General features: G+C 42.0%; 3 protein-coding genes across 3 annotated transcripts; 2 read left to right on the top strand and 1 right to left on the bottom strand.

Annotated features, from left to right (window-relative positions):
• The first annotated feature begins 372 nt into the window (after positions 1-372).
• On the top strand, positions 373-8037 carry LOC141762261 (uncharacterized). The gene is made up of 19 exons (XM_074626304.1): positions 373-522; positions 598-656; positions 739-799; positions 1417-1571; positions 1653-1717; positions 1821-1914; positions 2186-2449; positions 2564-2848; positions 2941-3192; positions 3408-3722; positions 3820-3941; positions 4297-4516; positions 4625-4780; positions 4963-5153; positions 6336-6487; positions 6571-6828; positions 7088-7241; positions 7554-7686; positions 7895-8037. Exons 1-19 carry the CDS (start codon positions 491-493, stop codon positions 8017-8019), a joined length of 3093 nt encoding a protein of 1030 aa, XP_074482405.1. The 5' UTR covers positions 373-490; the 3' UTR covers positions 8020-8037.
• A 1118-nt stretch (positions 8038-9155) lies between these two features.
• On the top strand, positions 9156-16076 carry krr1 (KRR1 small subunit processome component homolog). Its single transcript, XM_074626315.1, has 10 exons — positions 9156-9381; positions 10434-10609; positions 10819-10953; positions 11273-11398; positions 11809-11892; positions 12305-12361; positions 13938-14108; positions 14395-14472; positions 15304-15400; positions 15520-16076. Exons 1-10 carry the CDS (start codon positions 9171-9173, stop codon positions 15681-15683), a joined length of 1299 nt encoding a protein of 432 aa, XP_074482416.1. The 5' UTR covers positions 9156-9170; the 3' UTR covers positions 15684-16076.
• Positions 16077-17000: 924 nt separating this feature from the next.
• On the bottom strand, positions 17001-20322 carry glipr1a (GLI pathogenesis-related 1a). The gene is made up of 6 exons (XM_074626334.1): positions 20016-20322; positions 19447-19698; positions 19162-19280; positions 18061-18146; positions 17551-17577; positions 17001-17257 (listed from the first exon to the last, which is right to left on the bottom strand). The coding sequence occupies exons 1-6, from the start codon at positions 20184-20186 to the stop codon at positions 17085-17087; spliced, it is 828 nt and encodes a 275-aa protein (XP_074482435.1). The 5' UTR covers positions 20187-20322; the 3' UTR covers positions 17001-17084.
• Positions 20323-21358: the final 1036 nt, after the last annotated feature.

Raw genomic sequence — 21358 nt, 5'->3', positions numbered from 1 at the left:
TAAAGTTGTGACTTTACTCTCATAATATTGCGACTTTTTCCTCGTTAAGTTATGACCTTATTCTCGTAATATTATGACTTTTTTACTCGTAAAGTTGCGACTTTTTTTTCTCGTAATATTACGACTTTATTCTGTAAATCTCAGATGTTTTTTCCCTCAATGTGGTCCTAATACTCCGTCGTACATTGTCTCTTTGTCCCTCACTGCATTAGACTTATATCCTATATACTTAGACTATAAACTGTGTTACCTTCATCACAATGATCAAATGTTTTGCGGCTCCAGACAGATTTTTTGGTTGTTTTTTTTGCCTAAAATGTCTGTTTTGATAGTAAAGGTTAATGACCCCTGACCTAGAGGCTAAAATATAAGATGCAAAGGATTCCCATCTCCTCAGGAAGCTGGTGAATCCGAGCAGGTGCTTGAACGCAGCACACACCTGTGCCTCATTAGGAGTCACCTGCTCAGCCCAGACTCTAATAAACACAACATGCGTTCCTCTGCTGGAATTACTAAGAAAATGTAAGAAAAACTAGTATTGACAGTCGGTTTAACATCACTTCTCTCTCTGGAATTAATCAACTTTTATATTTTCAGGAACTCTTTAAAGTTTTCGTTGCTGGTTTTCATGCTGGTGCCTCATATTATATCATTTGGTGAGTAGCATTCTGTATATATCACTGAGTTAAGATGAACTTTTGTGACATTTGGAGATATTCTAGTTGATTTTTCCTGCAGGACTTTGCGATGATATTTCCTTCTCAATATGCTGGATGAGCCAGGACGATGCTCTGGACAGGTAAACACTAGAAAACACACAGTATTTAACACAATGCTTATTTTTTAGCCTGATCAAGTGCAAGTTCTCTGCTGTTTGAAGAGCACTTCACGCCAAACTACATTTACAAGAAACACAATTTTGTGTTTCTCAGCTAATTGACAAATCTGGACATGTGGTAAAACATTACTCAGGATATTTTATGACTCATGTGTTCCTGGTAAATTCGGCACACATTATTTCAATGTAATTTGAATCTTTGAATGCTGTATTATGCATCAATAAATTGTTGCAGCAATGTTTGGGTTAATCCCATTTGTTACACAGATTTGGTGCTAAATTTAACCATTTTTTTGCAACTCAAGAATTGATAATAATGATCAATAATCCCTCCAAAATACCACATTGAGACACCAAGACCTTGAGGAACACCTTAGAAAAAGCCATGCTGTGATTTGGGATCAAAAACGTTTGACATTTGGAGATTTCTGCAAGAATTGTTTTGGTTTAAAGACTCTTTTAGATGTGTCTATGTGGTGATAAGCAGGATAATGTTAGACAGGTTTTTAAATAGGATTTGGAATAATATGGATGAAAATGGGAGTTTACCAAGGCCTCATTATCTTCCATCCTTTCAGGCACAATGGAAACATATGGCTCAACGATACAGCACTAAAATCCATCAGGAAGGTGGGTAAAGTTACCTCCCTGACGGTGTCCCCGGGTGTTGAAAACAAGCTGACACTTCAGTACGGAGGCTCTGTTCAGGCATGGACTTTCAGAATCACCCCAAGTAAGCATCTTTTAACCTTTTCTTTCAATGTTTTTACTCTCTAAAAATCCATAAATGTTTAATGAAATGTGTTTATCTAAGATACGAAGTTCACTAAAATCAGAGGCCGGCAGAAACCCAGAGAGCAACCGGCGAATGCCACTAAGGTACTTCTGATATAACATGTCATCAAACTACATTAATATACAGATGGATGGTCATGGTAGTACATCTCACAACTACTTTGATGGTCCCTCGTTCTTCCTTCAGGGCTTCCTGGACTCGATGAGTCCCACTGCGGTGTTTGCATGTGAAAACGGCACATTATTCTTCCACCAGGATGAAAACTTCTTCCTTGCAATTGGTGAGATTATCTGTTTGTGTTTATTAAGTATGTTCTTGTTTTTAATGTTGACCTGCCCTCAGTTTTTTGAAGGGGATAATTTGGTTCAGGTTTGGGCTTTGGGTTAACGTTGATCGCCCTAGACTCATACTCATCATGCACATAACCTCCCGTGACATGTCTTTTTTATACTTTGGTTCGCTGATTACTCCTGTTTCTAACCTTTATATTTAATAATGCTTTAAATGACTATTTCTCTGTATGACTGAAACTCCATTCCTGCTCCTCCCAGGCCACACTATGCGTCTCCCTGTCAAGCTCGAGTCCAGGACTTTCTCCACGTTGCTGGTATCCTGGGTGGAGAACCGCCCAGCAGTCAACAACAGCTCCACGGTGACCCTGTACCACACCGACCAGGGCTCCTTTAACGCTCTCAGCGTGGACTCTACCAACAGCAACCACTACAGCTTCGCAGCTCTGGAGGCCTGCAGCTCCTACGTGCCCTGTGTGGAGACCGAAGGCACTCGCTCCTTCACCTGCCTCTCTGCTATCACCGGTATGGACATCCACATCACATGGATTACAAAAACCCAAACATATTTCTCACTTACAATGAGACAACGAATGCAATCGCCGGTTTAAAACACTTTGTTTATCCCTTCTCCACCAGACCCAGACCTTCCCGAAGACTTTAAGGTGACGTCGTGGAACAGCAGCAGCATATCGTTGGCCTGGGACTGCCCCGAGAAGTTCTCCTCCTTCCTCCTCACCGCCTTCTACCTCAACGGCACAGACCACATCACGGAAAAGGTGCTCTTTTGGCACAAGGACAACTCTGTGTTCACCCTGTCTGACCTGGAGCCCTGCGTCAGGGTTAAGTTTGGCCTGCAGACGGTTTGCCAGGCGGGGATGGAGTCCCGCTACAGCAAGATGGTCCTGAACGATGGAAACTCTGGTGAGTCCGGCACGAGTTGACGAACTGATTAATAGTTCTAGACCTTTAGAAGAGACTATCGTGGTTAACATAATCCCCTCTCCGCTCCTCAGCTCACTCCAGCATCGAGGCGTTGCGTCAGACGTCCTTCGGCCCCGACAACTACACCGTGAGCTGGGAGGTGAGGAACACCTCGTCCATCTCCGTGTTCAGAGTCTACCATGAGGGGGCGCTGCAGGGCACCACGCTCATCACCAACTTCACCGTGGGGGGGGTGCTGCCGTGCCATCAGCACCGGGCCAAGGTGGAGGCGCTGTGTGGAGACGGCGTGCTCATGAGCGCCAAGACGGTCACAGCCAACACGGGTAACGTAGAAACGGATGAGAAACTAATTTTAGAAGACATGCTTGAAGTCACAACCATTAAGGTCAAACTATTGAACATGTGCAATCACATAAATACCTTGGGACTATCATTGATGCTACACTGAACTACTAGTAGCTCACGAGCTACTTGTTGGAGACCCCTGAATTATACACAGTATCTGTTTTATGTATGTCGTGATGCTGTGTGTTTCCAGGACCTCACGGCGTGTCCGAGCTCAGATACCGCTCCAACGACTCCACCGCAATGTGGATCCCACGCGACACCCACCAGCCGTCTGTGGCCTTCTTATACGAGCTGTCTCTGGAGAACGGCACCACCATCCGGAGCAGCCGCGTCGACGACACGGAGCTGCATCTCTCGGGGCTGGAGGAAGGGAAGACCTACGTCCTCGACGTGTGGGAGGAATGCGGCGGGCGGTGGGAGTCGGAACATTCTCACTTGTGTTTTGAGGGAACCAATTCATCCTTAGACCACCTTCTGAGGGCTGCTGGACCCGCTCTGGACCTAGGTCAGTCTGAGCTACCATTAGTCTGTTGGAGTTTGATCTGATTATGATATACTTTCATGATAAACCCACTGAGTTTCTATTTTCGTGGATTCTGTAGATCTGCAGTTGGATGTGTCCAACATGACTCTCACTATGGTCGTGCCCTGGTCGCTGCCTGAGGAGCTACAGGACGACGCGTCAGAACCCAGAGCTAAGATGGGCAAGATTTTCAAAGATAAGGTGGGAGAAGATGCATGGTTTACGTCAGTGATCACGTACTGCACATCCAGTGATTCTGCAGGATTTGTTGTGCTACAAAATGATCTTAAATATTTGAATTAGATGTCTCCCTTTTATTTTATTCCAAAAATCCAGTACTCATACGGCTACTTTTATTAAATTGACTCCAGAGAAACTACACTCGTGCAGTTCTTTATTTATACTGTTTTATACTTCTTCATAAATGCTTAAAGTTTCTTTTTCAGCAAGATAAAAATCTTTTCAGATACATTTCAGCCAGGCATACAGTATGTTCTTCTATTCAAGTTTGCCGTCCTTGTCCTTGAAGCATCATATGTTTATGTGCGTCCTTCAGCTGCAGGAGCTGCTGAAAGACTTCGACCTGCCGGTCCGCGTTGAGCTGGAAACCTTTGAGCCTGCAGCAGAGCCAGACAAAACCGAGGTTCTGTTTATGTCTTTTGATGCGTCCGCCGCTGAAGAAGACGTGCCTTTACCTGTCGAGGACCTGCTGGATTACATCGAGTCCCTGAATACGAGCAACATGATGGTTTCAGATGGGGTTGTTCACTGGGTCGGTAGGTCACGGAGGAAAAACCAGCTCAACTTGTTCAATAGTCTGTTCATAGAATTCAGATTAATACTCTTCTGTTGTATCTTATTTTCTTTGACTGTTTGTTTGTCAGGTCCAGATCTGTGTGCTTCCTCCAGGCGAACTCCGTGTCCTCTTCATTCTCTGTGCCTCAACACTCTGGGCTCCTACACCTGTGTGTGCCAACACGGACACTACGATGTGAGCTCAGTCATGAAGCGTCCTGCGGGTTCACGTCCTGTCTGCAATGGTAAACTTAGTTACATATCTCATCCAATGAAACACATTTTAACAGTCTATATTGACGGATTATGTTAAACTGCTTCCACTGTGGCTTTTGCATTCAGTTACGACGGCTGCAAACATTACTACTTCTGTATTAGAGTGTGCAACCAGTGTGATTCTTTGACTCTGAGCCTTGTTTTGAAACAGAAAAAGGCCTTTTCAGCCGGTGTCTGGATAAAGTGCTGATTGGTGGAATAGCAAAACCCTACCTGACCTCTCACATCGGAGGAAAGGTTGACGTGCGGCTGAACGACGGCCGATGCACGGTGGAGGAGAGCGGCGTGTTCTACTACTTCCGCACATCACGAAAAGCCTCTGAATGTGGAACTGAGAGGCGGGTGAGTGACTGATAAGTAATAAAAAGACATTGCATTACAAAGTCCAATCCCAATTTATTTATAAAGCATATTTAAAACAGGACATTAAAATAATAAAAACGTTGAGACCAATAGGAAAGGAAAAAAAGGATTAAAATAGTCGACTCTCATGCCGAGCCAAAAGCCAATGAATAAAAGTGTGTTTTGAGGTTTGATTTAAAATCAGGCAGTGTGGGGGACAGTCGAACATGTGGAGGCAGAGCGTTCCAGAGATTTGGAGCTGCAACTGAAAAGGCTCGGTCACCCCTGAGCTTCAACCTAGACCTCGGGACAGTCGGAAGCAACTGCTCAGTGGATCTGAGTGTCCTTGATAAAAGATGTGGGTTTAAAAGGTCTGATAGATAAGTTGGAGCTCGCCCATTTAACGATTTATATGTTAATATTAAAATCAAGCCAGTGAAGAGAAGCCAGAATCGGGGAGATGTGCTCACGTTTATGTGTACCAGTTAAAAGAAGAGCTGCTTTCAAAGAGGCTCGGCTAACACCAACGTAAAGTGCATTACAATAATCAAGACGTGTGGTGATAAAAGCATGCATTACCTTTTCAAAATCATTAAAAGATAAAAAGGACTTCATCAGAGTGATGGACAGATTGTGTGCTGCAGGGAGGCGCTTACCACTTGAAGTAATGAGAACATAAATACTGATAAAATATGTACCAACAGCAAAATGCTTGTAACTATAGAGCAATCCAGCCAAGGAAGCTCTGTATGTGTGTGTCCTTCACATATCTTGAAAACCGTTCATCCGATCGACACTTGGCGGGTGTATTGTATTGTGTATTATCGGTATCTGAACTGAAAAAGTCGGATCGGTGCATCCCTAGTCACATTCTTATGGGAAAGGAACCTTCATATCTGCATTTACAAGTGTTTGCAAAATAATTACAAATCCATACCGCCATAATAATTGGCATCTTCTTAATACTTACGCCAATTACCCATGGTATGAATACAATAACCCTCACCATTAGAACTGTAATACAAACATAATCACAACCAATTAAGATGTGTCACCTGTAGTCTCGATGCTGTGTTTTTGAAATTCAGTATGAAGAACTATTATTATCTATAGTCTATTCTACCCTTTTGAAGTGTGACGTATGAGTTTACCAAAACTAAGTGTGCGTGTGTGATTTTCCAGGTGAATAAAACTCACATGGAATTCCAAAACACTCTGACCGTGACCTTGACGAGGGAGGAAACCATCAGCAGGCGGGATCTAAACGTCGTCTGGAAGTGTGTCTACCCGCGGCATTATGTTCGCAACGCTCACGTCGGTGTGGATATGCTGTGGTGAGACCAACATCTTCATATTTTGTCTCTGTGTCTGAATTAAAAAAAAGATAGCATTGTTAATAAGTGATCTTTGGTTGCAGGCTCTCCTCCGTCTCCCTGGTGGAGTTCAACTCGTCACTGCAGCTGGGCCTGACCATGAGCCTGTACACCGACGGGTCCTACACCGACAGCTACAGGGAGATCATCGCCCTGGAGTCGACGGACACCCTGTACCTCCAGGTGGCCCTGCAGACCAACAACTCTTTTGCTTCAGACGTGCTCCTGCAGGTGGAGTCCTGCTGGGCCACCGAGAGCGCCGACCCACAGGACTCGGTCCGGGGTGTTCTTCTACAGGATGGGTAGGTGAACATGTCACTCATCAGTTCAGTGCGTTGACAGTTTTTCTTTTTAATCTCTTGATGCAGCTGCATATTAACATCAGTAATTGTTGCTTTTGTTAATGTGTGTTCACTGAGCTTTATCAGATTCAGTATTACTTGTAGCAAACTTTCCCCCGTAAGTAAAATGTTTACGTTGCTTTATTGATAATGTATATTTGAACTGCTTGAGTTGCAGTGGGTGATAACGGTCCTGAATGTTATCCTCTCTCGTCCCCAGCTGTGCTGTTGACGACACGTTCCACTGGCTCTCTGTTAACGGCCTGGCACAGAACAGCAGGTTTTCCGTCCAGATGTTCACCATGCCCCAGCAGTTGCCCATCTACATCCACTGCCTGGCCAACATATGTGGACCTGAGGAAGACTGTACGAAGGTAAACTGAAGACTTGAGATAGACCTGCTGATGTTTAACACCAGTTATCTGTTGACATATTTTCAGCTCTTCCAGGTTACTGGTCTATTCTAGCTACTGTTCTAATGGCCACCGCACCAGTGTGGCATACAACCGCAAGGCAGCAATTCTAGTTACTAATGGATTTAGTGCCATGATGCTGTCGGCACATGTTGCTGATATAGGCTACTTTTTAATTAGCCAGAACGATTCATAATGACAAAATGCCGACCCAACTCTGTCAAATAAATGTAGAGGAGTGAAAATCACCAACTGAGCCTAATTTTGTAATAGAGTTGCACCAGCCGGCAGCGCAGCAAGAGGTCAGTGAGTCGGACGGGCAGAGAGGGAACACGAGCTGCCGTCGTGTCGGCTGGACCGCTGGTGGTCAACGAGAGGGGGACGTCAGGAGTCCCACCGTCTCACTGTGAGTTCACTGATTATTGTATTTTTTAGGCGAGCTAGATTTTTTTTTTTGCACAATTGAAATTATTGAAGTAATGTATACTGATAACAGCTCATGCAGTTTTGTTAGATTTTTTTTAATTTTTATCATTATTGTAAGTCTAACGTAAAGTTCAGTGTGAAGTCTAAATACAGAGTTGATTAAATGACTTGTGTCCATCTCTTTGCAGGGGCAGAGCCGGTGACAATGATCTCCATCGTGGCCGGATCTATTGGCTTTCTGGGAGTAACCATACTCTCAGTGAGTGCAACCAAAGCAATCATGACTTATTTTGAGCAACTACGGCTGCAATAAAATGTTTGGAACACCATCTGTGAGTGTGTTGTGTTGATCATGAAGACAGTTCACTGTAATGATGCAGAGCAATATTTATAACAAGACAGATGTGACAGAAATGAAACCTATCGTAATTCTTATGAAACTTTTTACACATTTCACACTATTTTTCATATAAAATCACTTTCAAAGTGGATGCAGAGGGAGGACTACACATGAAACGAGGAAGGTGAAACTTGAAAAATGGGTACCCACGAGTCTCCCCTTTACAGACATGCCCACTTTATGATAATCACATGCAGTTTTTTGAATGCAATTCACCTATTCTAAAATTTGATGTGTTTGAATATTTCTGCATACTGGGGTCCCTAAACAGTCTCTGAATTACATGAATTGGGTATCAGTGTAAAGCTGAGACTCTTGTGGATCCAATGAGCCCAACTGTATTCATGTGTGATGATGTTAGTTCCCATAGGAGACATTTCATTGTAGTGAGACCATTTTTTAAAACTTCATCTCACTGTATAAAATGACCTGTGGTAATGTAAAAAAAAAAAATGTAAAAAGAAAATGTATAAAGAAATAATAAATAATTTTGGGTAAATAAATAAGGGGTGAAATGCAAAGGGAAAATTGTGCATAAATAAATTAATAAATGCATAAATACATAACTAAATACATATGTTTAGAAATAAATATAAAATAAAGAAAATTCAAAATAAATAAATACATTTCAAATTTCATTCAAAATAAATAAATGAATAAATAAAAGGAAAAAATAAATAAGGGAATTACGATACGATACAACTTCATTGTCAGTTTACACTGAAATTAATTTTGCATTCATAGGCAGCACAGTTTGAGAAAAAGTACACATACAATAGACATACTGTTACCATAGAGACAGACAGACAAGTAGGACGCATCAGACAAAAACACAAAATGCAAAGATAAATAAAGAAGGAAATTAAAACAAATATCAATTTGTCACATTTTATCAATTAATTAATGGCTACATTTATTTTTAATTTTACAAAAACTGTTACATTTAATGACATCTTATTTATCGAGCCATTTATTAATTTTTATTTTTATTTATTTATTTATTTTTATATTATTTTTTTTATTTTGGCAGGTTCTGTCCTCGATAGAGGTTCACAAGGCAGGAGATGTTTGTTCCTCTTCCTGAGGAGAACAGGAGTGATGATGGAGAAGAGGCTGCAGGAGTCAGCTGTCTCCAGAAGACGGAAGTGACGCAACACTTCAGCCTGCAAGAAAACCGGAAGTTAAAACTTCTCCCAACAACAATGGCGGCCTCCAGGACGGGAGGCGTGAGTGAAGCTCAAACCGGGAAAAAACACAAAAACACCAAAAACCAGGGTGAGTTATGAACTCTACCGGGTAGAACAGTATTATCCGACAACCAGCGACCAGTTCACTGAGAAGAAGAACCGAGTTTAGCTCTTTATTCAGCCTGTTTACATGAGAGAGAGAGAAGCACGCTGCAGCTAGCTGCGAGATAGCAGAGGAGCTGTTTAATGGAAACACTGTTTAATGAGAGAGAGAGAGATAGTTAGTTACTAACTAAGTTAGTTAGTTAGTAAGTTATTTACTAACTATCTAACTAAGTTAGATACCTAGTTAAGTAGTTAGTTAGATAGTTACTAACAAGCTATCTAACTAACTAACTTAGTAAGTTAGATAGATAGATAGTTAGGTAGAGGGATAGTTAGTTGGATAGATAGATAGATAGTTAGTTAGATAGATAGATAGATAGTTAGTTAGATAGATAGATAGATAGTTAGTTAGATAGATAGATAGATAGTTAGTTAGGTAGAGGGATAGTTAGTTGGATAGATAGATAGATAGTTAGTTGGATAGATAGATAGATAGTTAGTTGGATAGATAGATAGATAGTTAATTAGATAGATAGATAAATAGTTAGTTAGATAGATAGATAGTAAGTTAGGTAGAGGGATAGTTAGTTGGATAGATAGATAGATAAATAGATAGTTGGTTAGTAATTTAGGTAGATAGATAGATAGTAACGTTATTGATCCCGAGGGAAATTCAAATTTCCAGCATCACAGTTCGATAGTGCAAAACATGTTAGTAAAAAGGCAGTAAAGAAGTTAGTAGTGCAAAGTACAAAAAACAAATATACCAGATATAAAAATACATGAGATGAAGAAAACTGTTAAAACTGAATAAGGGTTACAGCTGCAGGGTAACAGCTGTGATACAGGACTATTAAAAAAGAGAATATAGTGCAGAACAGACTGTTAAAAATGAGTATAGTGCATTATTATCTGTCCTGCAGACTGGAAATACAGTTTCCTCCATGTTAATGTCCCTCACTTTGTTACAGACGAGATGGTATTTGAGTTGTCTGGTTAAAAAAACGTGTTGGTTCTGATGTCTGTGTCACGCAGTGGATGAATCTGAACTCCTGACTGTCCCTGATGGATGGAAAGAGGCAGCGTTCTCCAAAGAAGACAACCCCCGCGGTCTGCTGGAGGAGAGCAGCTTCGCCACCCTCTTCCCCAAATACAGAGAAGCCTACCTGAAAGAGTGCTGGCCGCTCGTGGAGAAGGCCTTAGGAGACGCGGTGAGTTCACAGAGTCAGCTCAAGCTTTTAACTGAGACACGTGCTGAAAACAGACCACAATGTTTCTGAATCACTTTTATTAGACCCAATACGTTTGCATGCACAAGGAATTTCATAGGTTACATATTGAATCTAACTGTTTAGTTTTGGTTCAAGCACCTGGTGGTGTTCCCGTATTGTTGTGTAACACGGATGTTTGTTCTTCTCAGCACGTCAAAGCCACTCTGGACCTGATAGAGGGAAGCATCACAGTTTGCACCACGAAGAAAACGTTTGACCCGTACGCCATCGTGCGAGCCAGAGATCTCATCAAGCTGCTGGCCAGGAGCGTCCCATTCGAACAGGTGATGATGATCACAGGACGCTGCTGTCACGTAGGGTTGTAGAGTTTTAAGCCCCGTTTCCACCGTGGGAACTTTCCCCCCGGAACTAAGAATCTTTTGAGGAACTCATTACGTTTCAACTGCAAGGACCAGCGTCTATATTAAGTTCCGGGGACATTTTACGGGGCCTTGTTACCCCCCGAAAACGCCCTGGTCGGTTGGGTAGTACTTTCGGGGTGGATGCAGGGATGACAGCATTAGACACAAACACAAGAGTGGTGCTGAGTTCTGATTATAAGGTTGTTTTGCCTCGCTTTTCACACTGTTTTTTTGCTTCCAGGCTGTGCGGATATTACAGGATGACATGGCGTGTGACATCATCAAAATCGGGACCCTGGTGAGGAACAGAGAGCGGTTTGTCAAGCGAAGACAGCGGCTGATTGGCCCCAAGGGCTCCACCCTAAAAGTGAGTCCCACACTAAATCATCCAGCACATCTCATACCTGCTGGCAAGTAGCACTTATCTCAGAGATACTTTCTTTTCACTTGTTGGTGATTGTTAAAGCTGCAGTGGGTAGAAATGGAGCAAATATGATTTAAAAGAAGTTATTTTTATAAAGCGGTCGCTATATCCTGACAGTAGTGCATGAGACAAAATAATCTGAAAAAAATCCTGTGCCTCTGTGTCCTCCGGTGCTCCTAACGGCATCTGCAAGGTTTCACAGAGCCAGTCGCAATGGTGCATTTTGGGATAAATGCCACTAGGTGGCAGCATTGCTTCTAATCCGCCACAATACCTCAGTGTTTGTATCGTTGCTACTGTTAATAGATCATTTTAAGTCATGAGATAAATGCTTTCCTGTTCCTCTTCTCCAGGCATTAGAGCTGTTGACCAACTGCTATGTGATGGTGCAGGGCAACACGGTGTCGGCCCTGGGGCCCTACAACGGCCTGAAGGAGGTAAGGACTTCAGAGCTGTTGTCACTGTCCTCTCACCTTTCAGCCAATCACATGCCCCCTGTCTCTTAAGCAAGCTCAACTGCTACCAGAAGTACCCAGTGCCCATTAGCAAGAGCATGACTTTAAATGACCTATATGATAGAAGATTTTGGCCATATCCCCCAGCCGTAAAAAAAATTGCATTTTAAAACAGAAATGTCTTTAATGAAACAAAACATAATAATTCAGTCATTAAATGATGAAATAACAACAAAGAGTTGAGTTTTTATATATATTTTTTCAGCTATTTCTCAAGTAAACTCTCAATCTATTATTTTATTTGAAAAAAGATCTAATTATCAATTTAAAAATAACATTTTAATGAACAGAGGTTGTATATTTTTTTTTAAATATCTCTCTTTCTGTTGTTAAGGTACGCAAAGTGGTGATGGACACGTTGAAGAACATCCACCCCATCTACAACATCAAGGTACGTTGAAACTGCTGACAGAAACCTGGCTGACCTGGTTAGGCTTCTTACTGCCAGGCCACAGCTCAGGGAGCATTAGTACTGGATAGATAGAAATATTTGGACAGGCTGCAGTCATGCCCGATGAAGATGTTTCCATCCTTGTTCTTGATCTCCTGATTGAAATAAATCTCTCTGGGTTTGTACGCCAAGACTGGCTCAACCTGGAGCTGAGGGCATGAAAGAGCCACAGACGCTCCGCAGCTCTCAGTCTGATCATATACTACCTATTTAAACTTGTCTTAATATAACAACACTGAGGGGCCATCCGTCGTGTCTGACTTGTTTGATACAAGCAACAGACACACTTGTGTGGATCCGTCTTCTTCATAACTGACGGAGGTTGTTGTTTCCAGACCTGTGCTCCTTCTATTATGACTTGTCAGAGATGGAGTAACAATTCATTGCATCCATGAAATGTTTCTAAACATCTTCACTGGAAGAAGAGCTGAAAAACATCAAAATATATGTTTAATAAGTCAAGTTTTCATAAGATAAGGTCATTAGCATTGCCAACTTTTCCACAGTAAAGGCATGCCTTCAAATTAAAACAGTTTTTATTAGGGCTGTCAATCGTTTAAAATATTTAATTGTGATTAATCACATGATTGTCCATAGTTAATCACAAATAAATCGCACATTTTTATCTGTTCAAAATGTACCGTAAAGGGAGATTTGTCAAGTATTTTATACTCTTATCAACATGGGAGTGGACAAATATGCTGCTTTATGCAAATGTATGTATATATTTATTATTGTAAATCAATGAACACAAAACAATGACAGATATTGATCCAGAAACCCTCACAGGTACTGCATTTAGCATAAAACAATATGCTCCAATCATAACATGGCAAACTGCAGCCCAACAGGCAACAACAGCTGTCAGTGTGTCAGTGTGCTGACTTGACTATGACTTGCCCCAAACTGCATGTGATTATCATAAAGTGGGCATGTCTGTAAAGGGGAGACTCGTGGGTACCCATAGAACCCATTTACATTCACACATCTGGAGGTCAGAGGTCAAGGGACCCCTTTAAAAATGGCCATGCCAGTTTTTCCTCGCCAACATTTAACGTGAGTTTGGAGCGTTATTTAACCTCCTTCACGACAAGCTAGTATGACATGGTTGTTGGTTCATTAGGTTTTCTAGTTTCATATGATGCCAGTGTCTTCATGCTAGCTTTAAAACTGAGCCCGCTACAACCTAAAAATGTCAAGTTGCGTTAATGCTTTATCACGTAAACTTTGACAGTGATGTGTTACTATGAACAGGAGCTTTGAAGAAATTGGCGTCCTGCTGTGACAACGCACTGATCAATACTGATAACTGAGGCAATAATATGCATTGGCATTATCGCTGCACCACAGCTGCATGAACGATACATTTATACACTAACAATGGTACTAAAACTACATTTGAGTTCAGACAGGGCATATGGCGTCACAGAAATATCACATTTTTGTTACTTTCACTCCACCCACCCCAAACATCCCATTCTCCCCCACCCCAAATTCTTCCGACGTCCGGTACCAGACATTGATGATCAAACAGGAGCTGTCCAAAGACCCCGACCTGCGGGCGCAGAGCTGGGAACGCTTCCTGCCCAAGTTCCGCTCCAAGAACCTGACCAAGCGCAGGGAGCCCAAGAAGAAGAGCACGAAGAAGGAGTACACGCCGTTCCCTCCGGCACAGCCAGACAGCACGGTCAGACGCTTGCTTTCAAACCCATTCATTTTAACATAACTGTCTCTGTCTCGTTTTTAGAGAGCACGGTAACATTAGCTTAGTCGCTTCAAGAGCTAAAGATAACATGAACAGTGTTCTCTATTATAAGAAGCTATTTTAAACCTTAAATATAAACTAACAACAAAGAGAGGAATGTTTTTCCTTTGATTGAACCGTGTTATTGAGACTAATTTCCATATTGAGACTTATATATTTAGACTATTTATTTTATCGTTGATTTTAACTTTGTGGATCATCTTTGCAGGTTGACATAGAGCTCGCCACGGGAGAGTTCTTCCTGCGTGAAAGCGTGAAAAAGAGGAAGAAGATGGCAGAGATCAAGGTGAGCGGATTCATCTCCTGCTGGGCTGCAGTGCTTGTTCACATGTGGGATGTAACAGTCATGGTATCCGGCTCAGACCACCTCTGAATGTGGTCCGGGCTATCGGATCTCAATGCGTCTTGAGTGCGTAACTTAGAGCTGTCCACTTGTGATCCGATCACTCAGGACGCATATTAATACCAGGTCTTGTTACAGTCAGGATGCATGTTAATACCAGGTCTTGTTACAGTCAGGATGCATGTTAATACCAGGTCTTGTTACAGTCAGGATGCATGTTGATACTAGGTCTTGTTACAGTCAGGATGCATGTTGATACTAGGTCTTGTTACAGTCAGGATGCATGTTAATACCAGGTCTTGTTACAGTCAGGATGCATGTTAATACTAGGTCTTGTTACAGTCAGGATGCATGTTAATACCAGGTCTTGTTACAGTCAGGATGCATGTTAATACCAGGTCTTGTTACAGTCAGGATGCATGTTAATACTAGGTCTTGTTACAGTCAGGATGCATGTTAATACCAGGTCTTGTTACAGTCAGGATGCATGTTAATACCAGGTCTTGTTACAGTCAGGATGCATGTTAATACTAGGTCTTGTTACAGTCAGGATGCATGTTAATACCAGGTCTTGTTACAGTCAGGATGCATGTTAATACCAGGTCTTGTTACAGTTTCACTGAAGAGCAGCTTGATTATCATAATTGAATTGAATGCAGAGTCTCTGACATGCTGCAGAAACTCACCCTGAACTGGTAGGAAGAGGAAGAGGAAGAATTGCATGATCATCTGAGAACTGACTTACTATTGCGTGACCTTGTTCCCCTTTCTCAGGTGAAACAAGCGGAAGCGCTGACCAAGAAGCAAGAAGAGCGGAACAAAGCTTTCATTCCTCCTAAAGAGAAGCCTTTAATGAAGAAAACCAGCAACGGTAGAAATAAGGGAACAAATCTTTTAACCTGAGAACAAAAGCAAATAACTGAACCTGTCTGTGTATCAATAGTCCGGCTAACCTCCACCCCTCCTCTGTTCACCTTGTTTCTCTCACAGCTCCTACGGAAGGCAAACTGGACATCGAAGCCATTAAGGAGAAAGTGAAAAAAGCCAAAACCAAGAAACTGGGGGCTCCACCGGTGAGCCCAGCTCCACCCCCCACCGCCACCAGCAGCACCGGAGGCAGAAAGAAAAAGAGCAAAACAAAAAGCAGAGGCTAACCACAGACTTCCACCATCGAAGATGTGATGTGTACCATGTGAGATGGTATTTGTTGGACAGATTAAGGACACAAGAAGATGGGACGTCAGACATACAGTGTGTGCTTGGATCAAAATGAATTCCATCGCAAATACTTTTATGAGGATTTCCTGTTGATATTACCTAGAATAATCTTCTATCTGGAGACCAAGACATGAACAGACCACCAGTTAGTGATGTCATACATGTTCCTCTTGTCTTCTCCCTAACTGTTGACCAGATTTTGTACGGTCAGTGTTTATAGGTTTTCAAAATATGTTGTTCTCCTTCCTTGGGGCCGATGTGTGTTCAGGAGGAGGCCGACTCAATCGGATGGAAATGTCAAATTAAATGGAGATTTTTAACAACCTGGATCTCGTATCTGTAGGTTTGACTTCATTCCTTTCGATCACGAAAAAGAAGCTCATTGTAAAAATACAATGCGACCCTTTCAGTCCCGGTACCGATCCGATGCCAGTGTTTAGTATATCAGCTGTATCCCTCACTGTGTGGAAGGGACTGGGATCATTCCATCAGGCTGGACTTAAAGATTGTTTTCCTAACTTTGTAAAACAAAATGTAACAAATAAATACATAGATACTAATTTAGTGAATTGTTATCTATTATTAAAATAGTAAATCGTACAGCAACAACTTAACAGGAATTACATTTCAGGTGTAAAGGGGGTCAGCGTATCAAGCTGTAAACACAACACTGACACATTATTGCCTTATCAAGTTGATATGTTGGCTAACAGCTGCCTGATTACTCATCCAGATGGAGAGCAAATCATTTGGAGTCTTGTTTGTGTTCACCACCAAGTCCAATATTCACTCTTGTTCTAGCTCTTTTTTTTGGTCTCCACCAACTCCTGATGGAGATGTCTGGCTCTATAGCTGCTAAACTGAGTTCACCAGCCAGTTGCTGTCTGCTTTTTGGTGCTGCACAGGTAGGTAGTTCAGGTACTGCATTTAGCATAGAACAATATGCTCAGATCATAACATGGCAAACTGCAGCCCAACAGGCAACAACAGCTGTCAGTGTGTCAGTGTGCTGACTTGACTGGTGTAAATCTGCGGCTAGCGGTTCACTACAAAAGAAGCGGTCGTGTGTAGAAAGTAACCCACAAGTTGCAAAGAGTCTGAAAACTCTCACTAGACTTGTTGCCCGACGACCTGTCCTAACCTCAACTATTCGAGGTCACAACCATCTCCGGAGAGTGTCGCAACTTGTGGGTTACCTTCTAGACACGACCCAAAGAAGCTGGTGTGTAAAAAGCATGCACTTACATGTATTGTATGTATGTACGTTTAATTAAATTTGCACCTTCATCTTAGCACTAGCTGAATTAGTCCATGTCCTTCAGGTCACCGCAGGTGGTCTATTCATAGCAGAAGACATCGGGATAAAAGTGGTGGACTGCATACGCTGTGATGAAGGTGAAGACGAGGGCAATGGGCCGGACAGCCAGAATAGTCACATAGCTGTAGCCGCTGGTAGCCGTGGCAGAGTTGTGACTTGGAGCAGGGTCCCAGTCTGGGGTCCAGTTGTAACCTAGAAACACGGATGGAATGTGTTACGTACTTCTTTACTAACATGTTTGAACCAGAAGTACTTTTTAAAGGGGATATATCGGCGCATTTCCAGGTTAAGACTTGTATTTTGGGTTTCTACTAGAACACGTTTACAGGCTTTAAAGGTCCCATATTGTAAAAAAAAAAACAGTATGAAAACGGTAATAAAGGAGTATCGTGACATCCCTAGTCTGGGTGTGTATTTTAAAACCCGTCTGGATTGCATCTCTCTGCTTCAAACCGTATTTTCCCGGATTGTGTGCCGTCACTTACTTTTCGGTGAATCTCGTTCTTGGCTTCCTGCAAAGACATTAAGACAGAAAAGGTTAAAATGCCGACTTCTCTTGAGCAGATACATTGATATATCTTTTAGATTTATTTCTCAGGTTTTTGTGAAGCGGCTTGTTAAAGTCAGTATCGGTAAGCGTTGCTTATAACACGGCGAAGCTCTTGTGTTCTTCCTTAAATTAGTGGTTACACAACCGGTCTTGAAATGTTTGAACTGAGATAATCTCAGAGGTCACAAAAAGCCAAGAGTGCTGCAGTAATGAGTCCTAAAACCTGGAAGTGTAAGTATCATAAACGTTTGTTTGCCACAGAGTTTATTTTCTGCAATAATCCAAAACCCAATGGAACAATCCCGTTGTGTTTTTGTCGAGGGAATGTGACGTGCTATTCTAACTTCCTGGTTGGCCTACAAGAATACGTCATCTCTGCACAACTCTATTCAAAATCAGGATATGGAGATTTATTTTTTAACCAAAAAGTGGACCAAATACTCACGGCAGAGTTTCTCCTCACAGGTGTCTTTACATCCAGAGCAGCCTGCTCCTTGATTATTATACGGTCGCCTTCTGTTCACATTACCCCTGCACAAAGAACCATCATCAAGTTAAATCACTGTCAACAAATCACCATGAAAAGACCCAAATCAACAATGCATTCAACAAGCTCTCAGCCCCGAGCCCATTGGTTCCTACTGAAGACATGAATGTTTAAAAATGGCCCACAAATATATACTTTTTTAGTCCAGGGTGCCCATTAGTTAATTAGTTAACGGTCCCATATTGTTAAAAAGTGAGATTTTCATGTCTTTTATATTACAAAGCAGGTTTAAGTGCTTTAATAAATACTGTTAAACTATCAAAACGCTCAATATACGGAGAAATACACACAGCTCGTATTCAGAAACTGCGCGTTTGAAACAAGCCGTTAGGATTTCTGTCCATTTGTGATGTCTCAAAAATACAATATTTAGACCATTACACGGTTTTAAACGTAAACATACTAAATGAGTCCCAGTTTATTTCCTGTTGCAGTGTATGTGAATGACATCAGCTGACAGGAAGTAAACATGGACCCAAACTGTTGCCTAGCAACGCAATTCCGTTGCAATGCACTAAAACGGAGCGTTTCAGACAGAGGGTGAATACAGGTATATTCAGGCAGACAGTATGAGGAAAATAAAAGCGTTTTTTTTTAACATTACAGCATGTAAACATGTTCTAGTAGAAACACAAAGTACAAGTATGAACCTGAAAATGAGCACGATATGGGACCTTTAATGCCCATTATTTCCATTACTTATTGCTTTACTGTACTGAACCTTGCTTTAGTGGTTGCTCTGTCATTTTCACATGAAACCAGGGCTGAAACCCCTAACCTAACCACATCCTCAAACACCAGCAGAGAAATGCTAATGAGGAGGCCGTGTGAAAGATGTCACCAAAGGAAAATACAAATTTTAAAATCTTGACAGGACAGGTGACCATTTTTGTAAACTATTATCCAACATTTTTAACCGTTTTTAACCCCCGCTTAAATATAAACAGTTTTATAAGTCACAAACTCTGAAGTCTGTATTGGTAGACGTGTTCAACTTACGCTGTAGCATAGTTGCATACAAAAATGACACCCTCTTTAGAAGCAAAGTTTGTCTTTTTGACACCGTTTGGGCACAGCTGGACGGCACAACCGACCTTGTAGCTGCTCGCCCACACGACCTGGAAGCAACGAAAGGGTTAAATTGTGCAATGCAGACCAAATATAAAAACTTCACGAGCAGTTCCTCTTTCATTTTTGGCCCCTGACCTCTTTTAAACATTTCAACACAAGCAGAAAAAAAGAGCACAAGTTATCAGTATGTTTCAAAGAAAAGTGCGCACTCACCTGAGTGTAGTGGCCACAGACTTTTGTGCAGGTGTTGTCGTTGAAGTCGTAATGTTGTTCTTCTTCATCCACCCAACTTTTCATGGCCCGTGCCACATTGAAATACGATGGTGGGTAGGCTGCCCATATGTTCTCTCCTACAGAGGAGAAGGTAGGGTGCATGCGGCGGACAACTCCGCTGTAGATGTTGTGTTCAAACACACAGTGCCTTGCCCACGCTCTTGCAGTAATGGCCAAGCCCTCATCCCATGTCTGAGTGAACAGAGATAAAGATTATGAAGCAGCTGTCCTTTTGTAATGACCCACCTTTTTAAACTTAAGCTCTTAAAGGGTTGTCTCCTTCCCAACTTCCTCCTCGTGGTATTTGTCCAGGTTTTTAAAGTTTCTCCGATACAATGGAGATGAATGGAAGTCATGCTCAGTTTACTTGAGCATTACATTAATCAGAGTTTTAAATCCTTACCCATTGGATGAACACATTGCGGTTGTCGGTGAGGTCGCTTTACTGCTGAACTTCTGTCATTTTTTTATGATCATGAGAAAAGATAGTGAGAAATCAAAATGCCTACCATGTACAGCATATCACTCGCAGGCGGATCGACAGCCGACCTCGCCCTGTTGTGTTCCCTCACACATTCTTCAATGAACTTCCCATCAGTGATCTCTGGCAGCAAGTCCGAACACAACCCTGAATCCAGGATAATCCAGGCCCACAGTAACATCTGCACCGCGCTCATCATGCTGCAGAGAATAAAAAAACGCCACCCGAGAAGGCACTGCAGCTGCAGTTTGAGAAATACACCGTGAAACTGGAACAGGAAATTAACTCACTCAAGAGAAACCGGATGTATGGGCTGCCCGTGTTTTTGAGAAGCATTTATAACTGTCATTTTTCACAACAATGATGTTGCTATAGTGATCGGAGTGTGATGTCAGAACCTCAACAACTGTTCCTTGCAGTCAGTTGCTTTCAGGTGTGCGTCTGTGTCCATTTAAGGCAAACTGGAAGTGGAAATCAAGCTTGTGCACGTTCACAGTTTCACTATGATGGACAGTATATTGCTGTCTTTTCATCATTTGCTATTTATTTATTTGCAGCTGTAAGTTGCTTCTTTTTTTTTTGCATTGCATTGTGGGACATTAGTGCACAACAGCGTACTCAGAATCAAGCATTTTTTTTGTAGTCAGCATCCTGACTGCACAAACTTAAAGCTTCAGTAGGCAGAATATTTTTGGCATCATTGGGCAAAAAAATCCATGATAACCTTTCAGCATATTGTAATTCAAGTGTTCTGAGAAACTTCTGCTCCTCCTCATGGCTCTGTTTTCAGGCTTTAGAACATCTAGCACGTGACGGGAGACTTTGACCAATCACAGGTCATTTCAGAGAGAAAGAGCGTTCCTATTGGCTGTTCATTCAACGGAGTCAGCTGTCAATCACTCGCAAACTCTGATCAAACGGTCAAACTAGGCAGCGCTGATCAAAGATGAATCAATATTCTGTTACTTTAATGCCTATTTCTCTCCTCAAATGTTTCCAGAAACATCTTGTAGTGTACTGTTTAGCTGTAAAATGAGAAAGTTTTCTCTGGCTGGTGGGCGGTGCTTGGTATTTCTTCAACTGATCTCAACATGACGGCAAGGTCACAAACTCTCGTTTATATAGTGACCATTTATAATCATATTTGGTCCAACCTGCCTACTGCTTGGAATTGGTGTGTAGTATTGTCGTGGTATATTGCGAGTAGTTTTTGTCGCATTCCGTATTCTAACCAAACGCGAGTCTGTCGAAATAACACAGGTTTCTTCAGTCCAGTCGCACAACACAACACAAACTGGCTTCAATCCAACTCTGAAACTACTAGAGCAGCTTCCCCATACAGTATATTCTAGTGTTCTCTCACGCCACCTA

Source organism: Sebastes fasciatus, chromosome 23 (assembly GCF_043250625.1).
Source record: "Sebastes fasciatus isolate fSebFas1 chromosome 23, fSebFas1.pri, whole genome shotgun sequence".
Taxonomy (NCBI): domain Eukaryota; kingdom Metazoa; phylum Chordata; class Actinopteri; order Perciformes; family Sebastidae; genus Sebastes; species Sebastes fasciatus.
Note: the sequence above shows the minus strand (reverse complement) of the source record. Positions and strands in the feature narration are given on the sequence as shown.

Bases quoted from the DNA above. Each gene is read 5' to 3' on its own strand.
- LOC141762261 (XM_074626304.1), top strand. From the start codon at position 491: ATGCGTTCCTCTGCTGGAATTACTAAGAAAAT. The intron at 2,849-2,940 runs GTGAGTCCGGCA...TCCGCTCCTCAG, and splicing joins CCTGAACGATGGAAACTCTG to CTCACTCCAGCATCGAGGCG. The intron at 7,242-7,553 runs GTAAACTGAAGA...ATTTTGTAATAG, and splicing joins CTGAGGAAGACTGTACGAAG to AGTTGCACCAGCCGGCAGCG.
- krr1 (XM_074626315.1), top strand. From the start codon at position 9,171: ATGTTTGTTCCTCTTCCTGAGGAGAACAGGAGTGATGATGGAGAAGAG. The intron at 10,610-10,818 runs GTGAGTTCACAG...TGTTCTTCTCAG, and splicing joins AGAAGGCCTTAGGAGACGCG to CACGTCAAAGCCACTCTGGA. The intron at 14,473-15,303 runs GTGAGCGGATTC...CCCCTTTCTCAG, and splicing joins AGAAGATGGCAGAGATCAAG to GTGAAACAAGCGGAAGCGCT.
- glipr1a (XM_074626334.1), bottom strand. From the start codon at position 20,186: ATGATGAGCGCGGTGCAGATGTTACTGTGGGCCTGGATTATCCTGGAT. The intron at 18,147-19,161 runs GTAAGTTGAACA...TTCTTTGTGCAG, and splicing joins GTATGCAACTATGCTACAGC to GGGTAATGTGAACAGAAGGC. The intron at 17,578-18,060 runs GTGAGTATTTGG...ATGTCTTTGCAG, and splicing joins CTGTGAGGAGAAACTCTGCC to GAAGCCAAGAACGAGATTCA.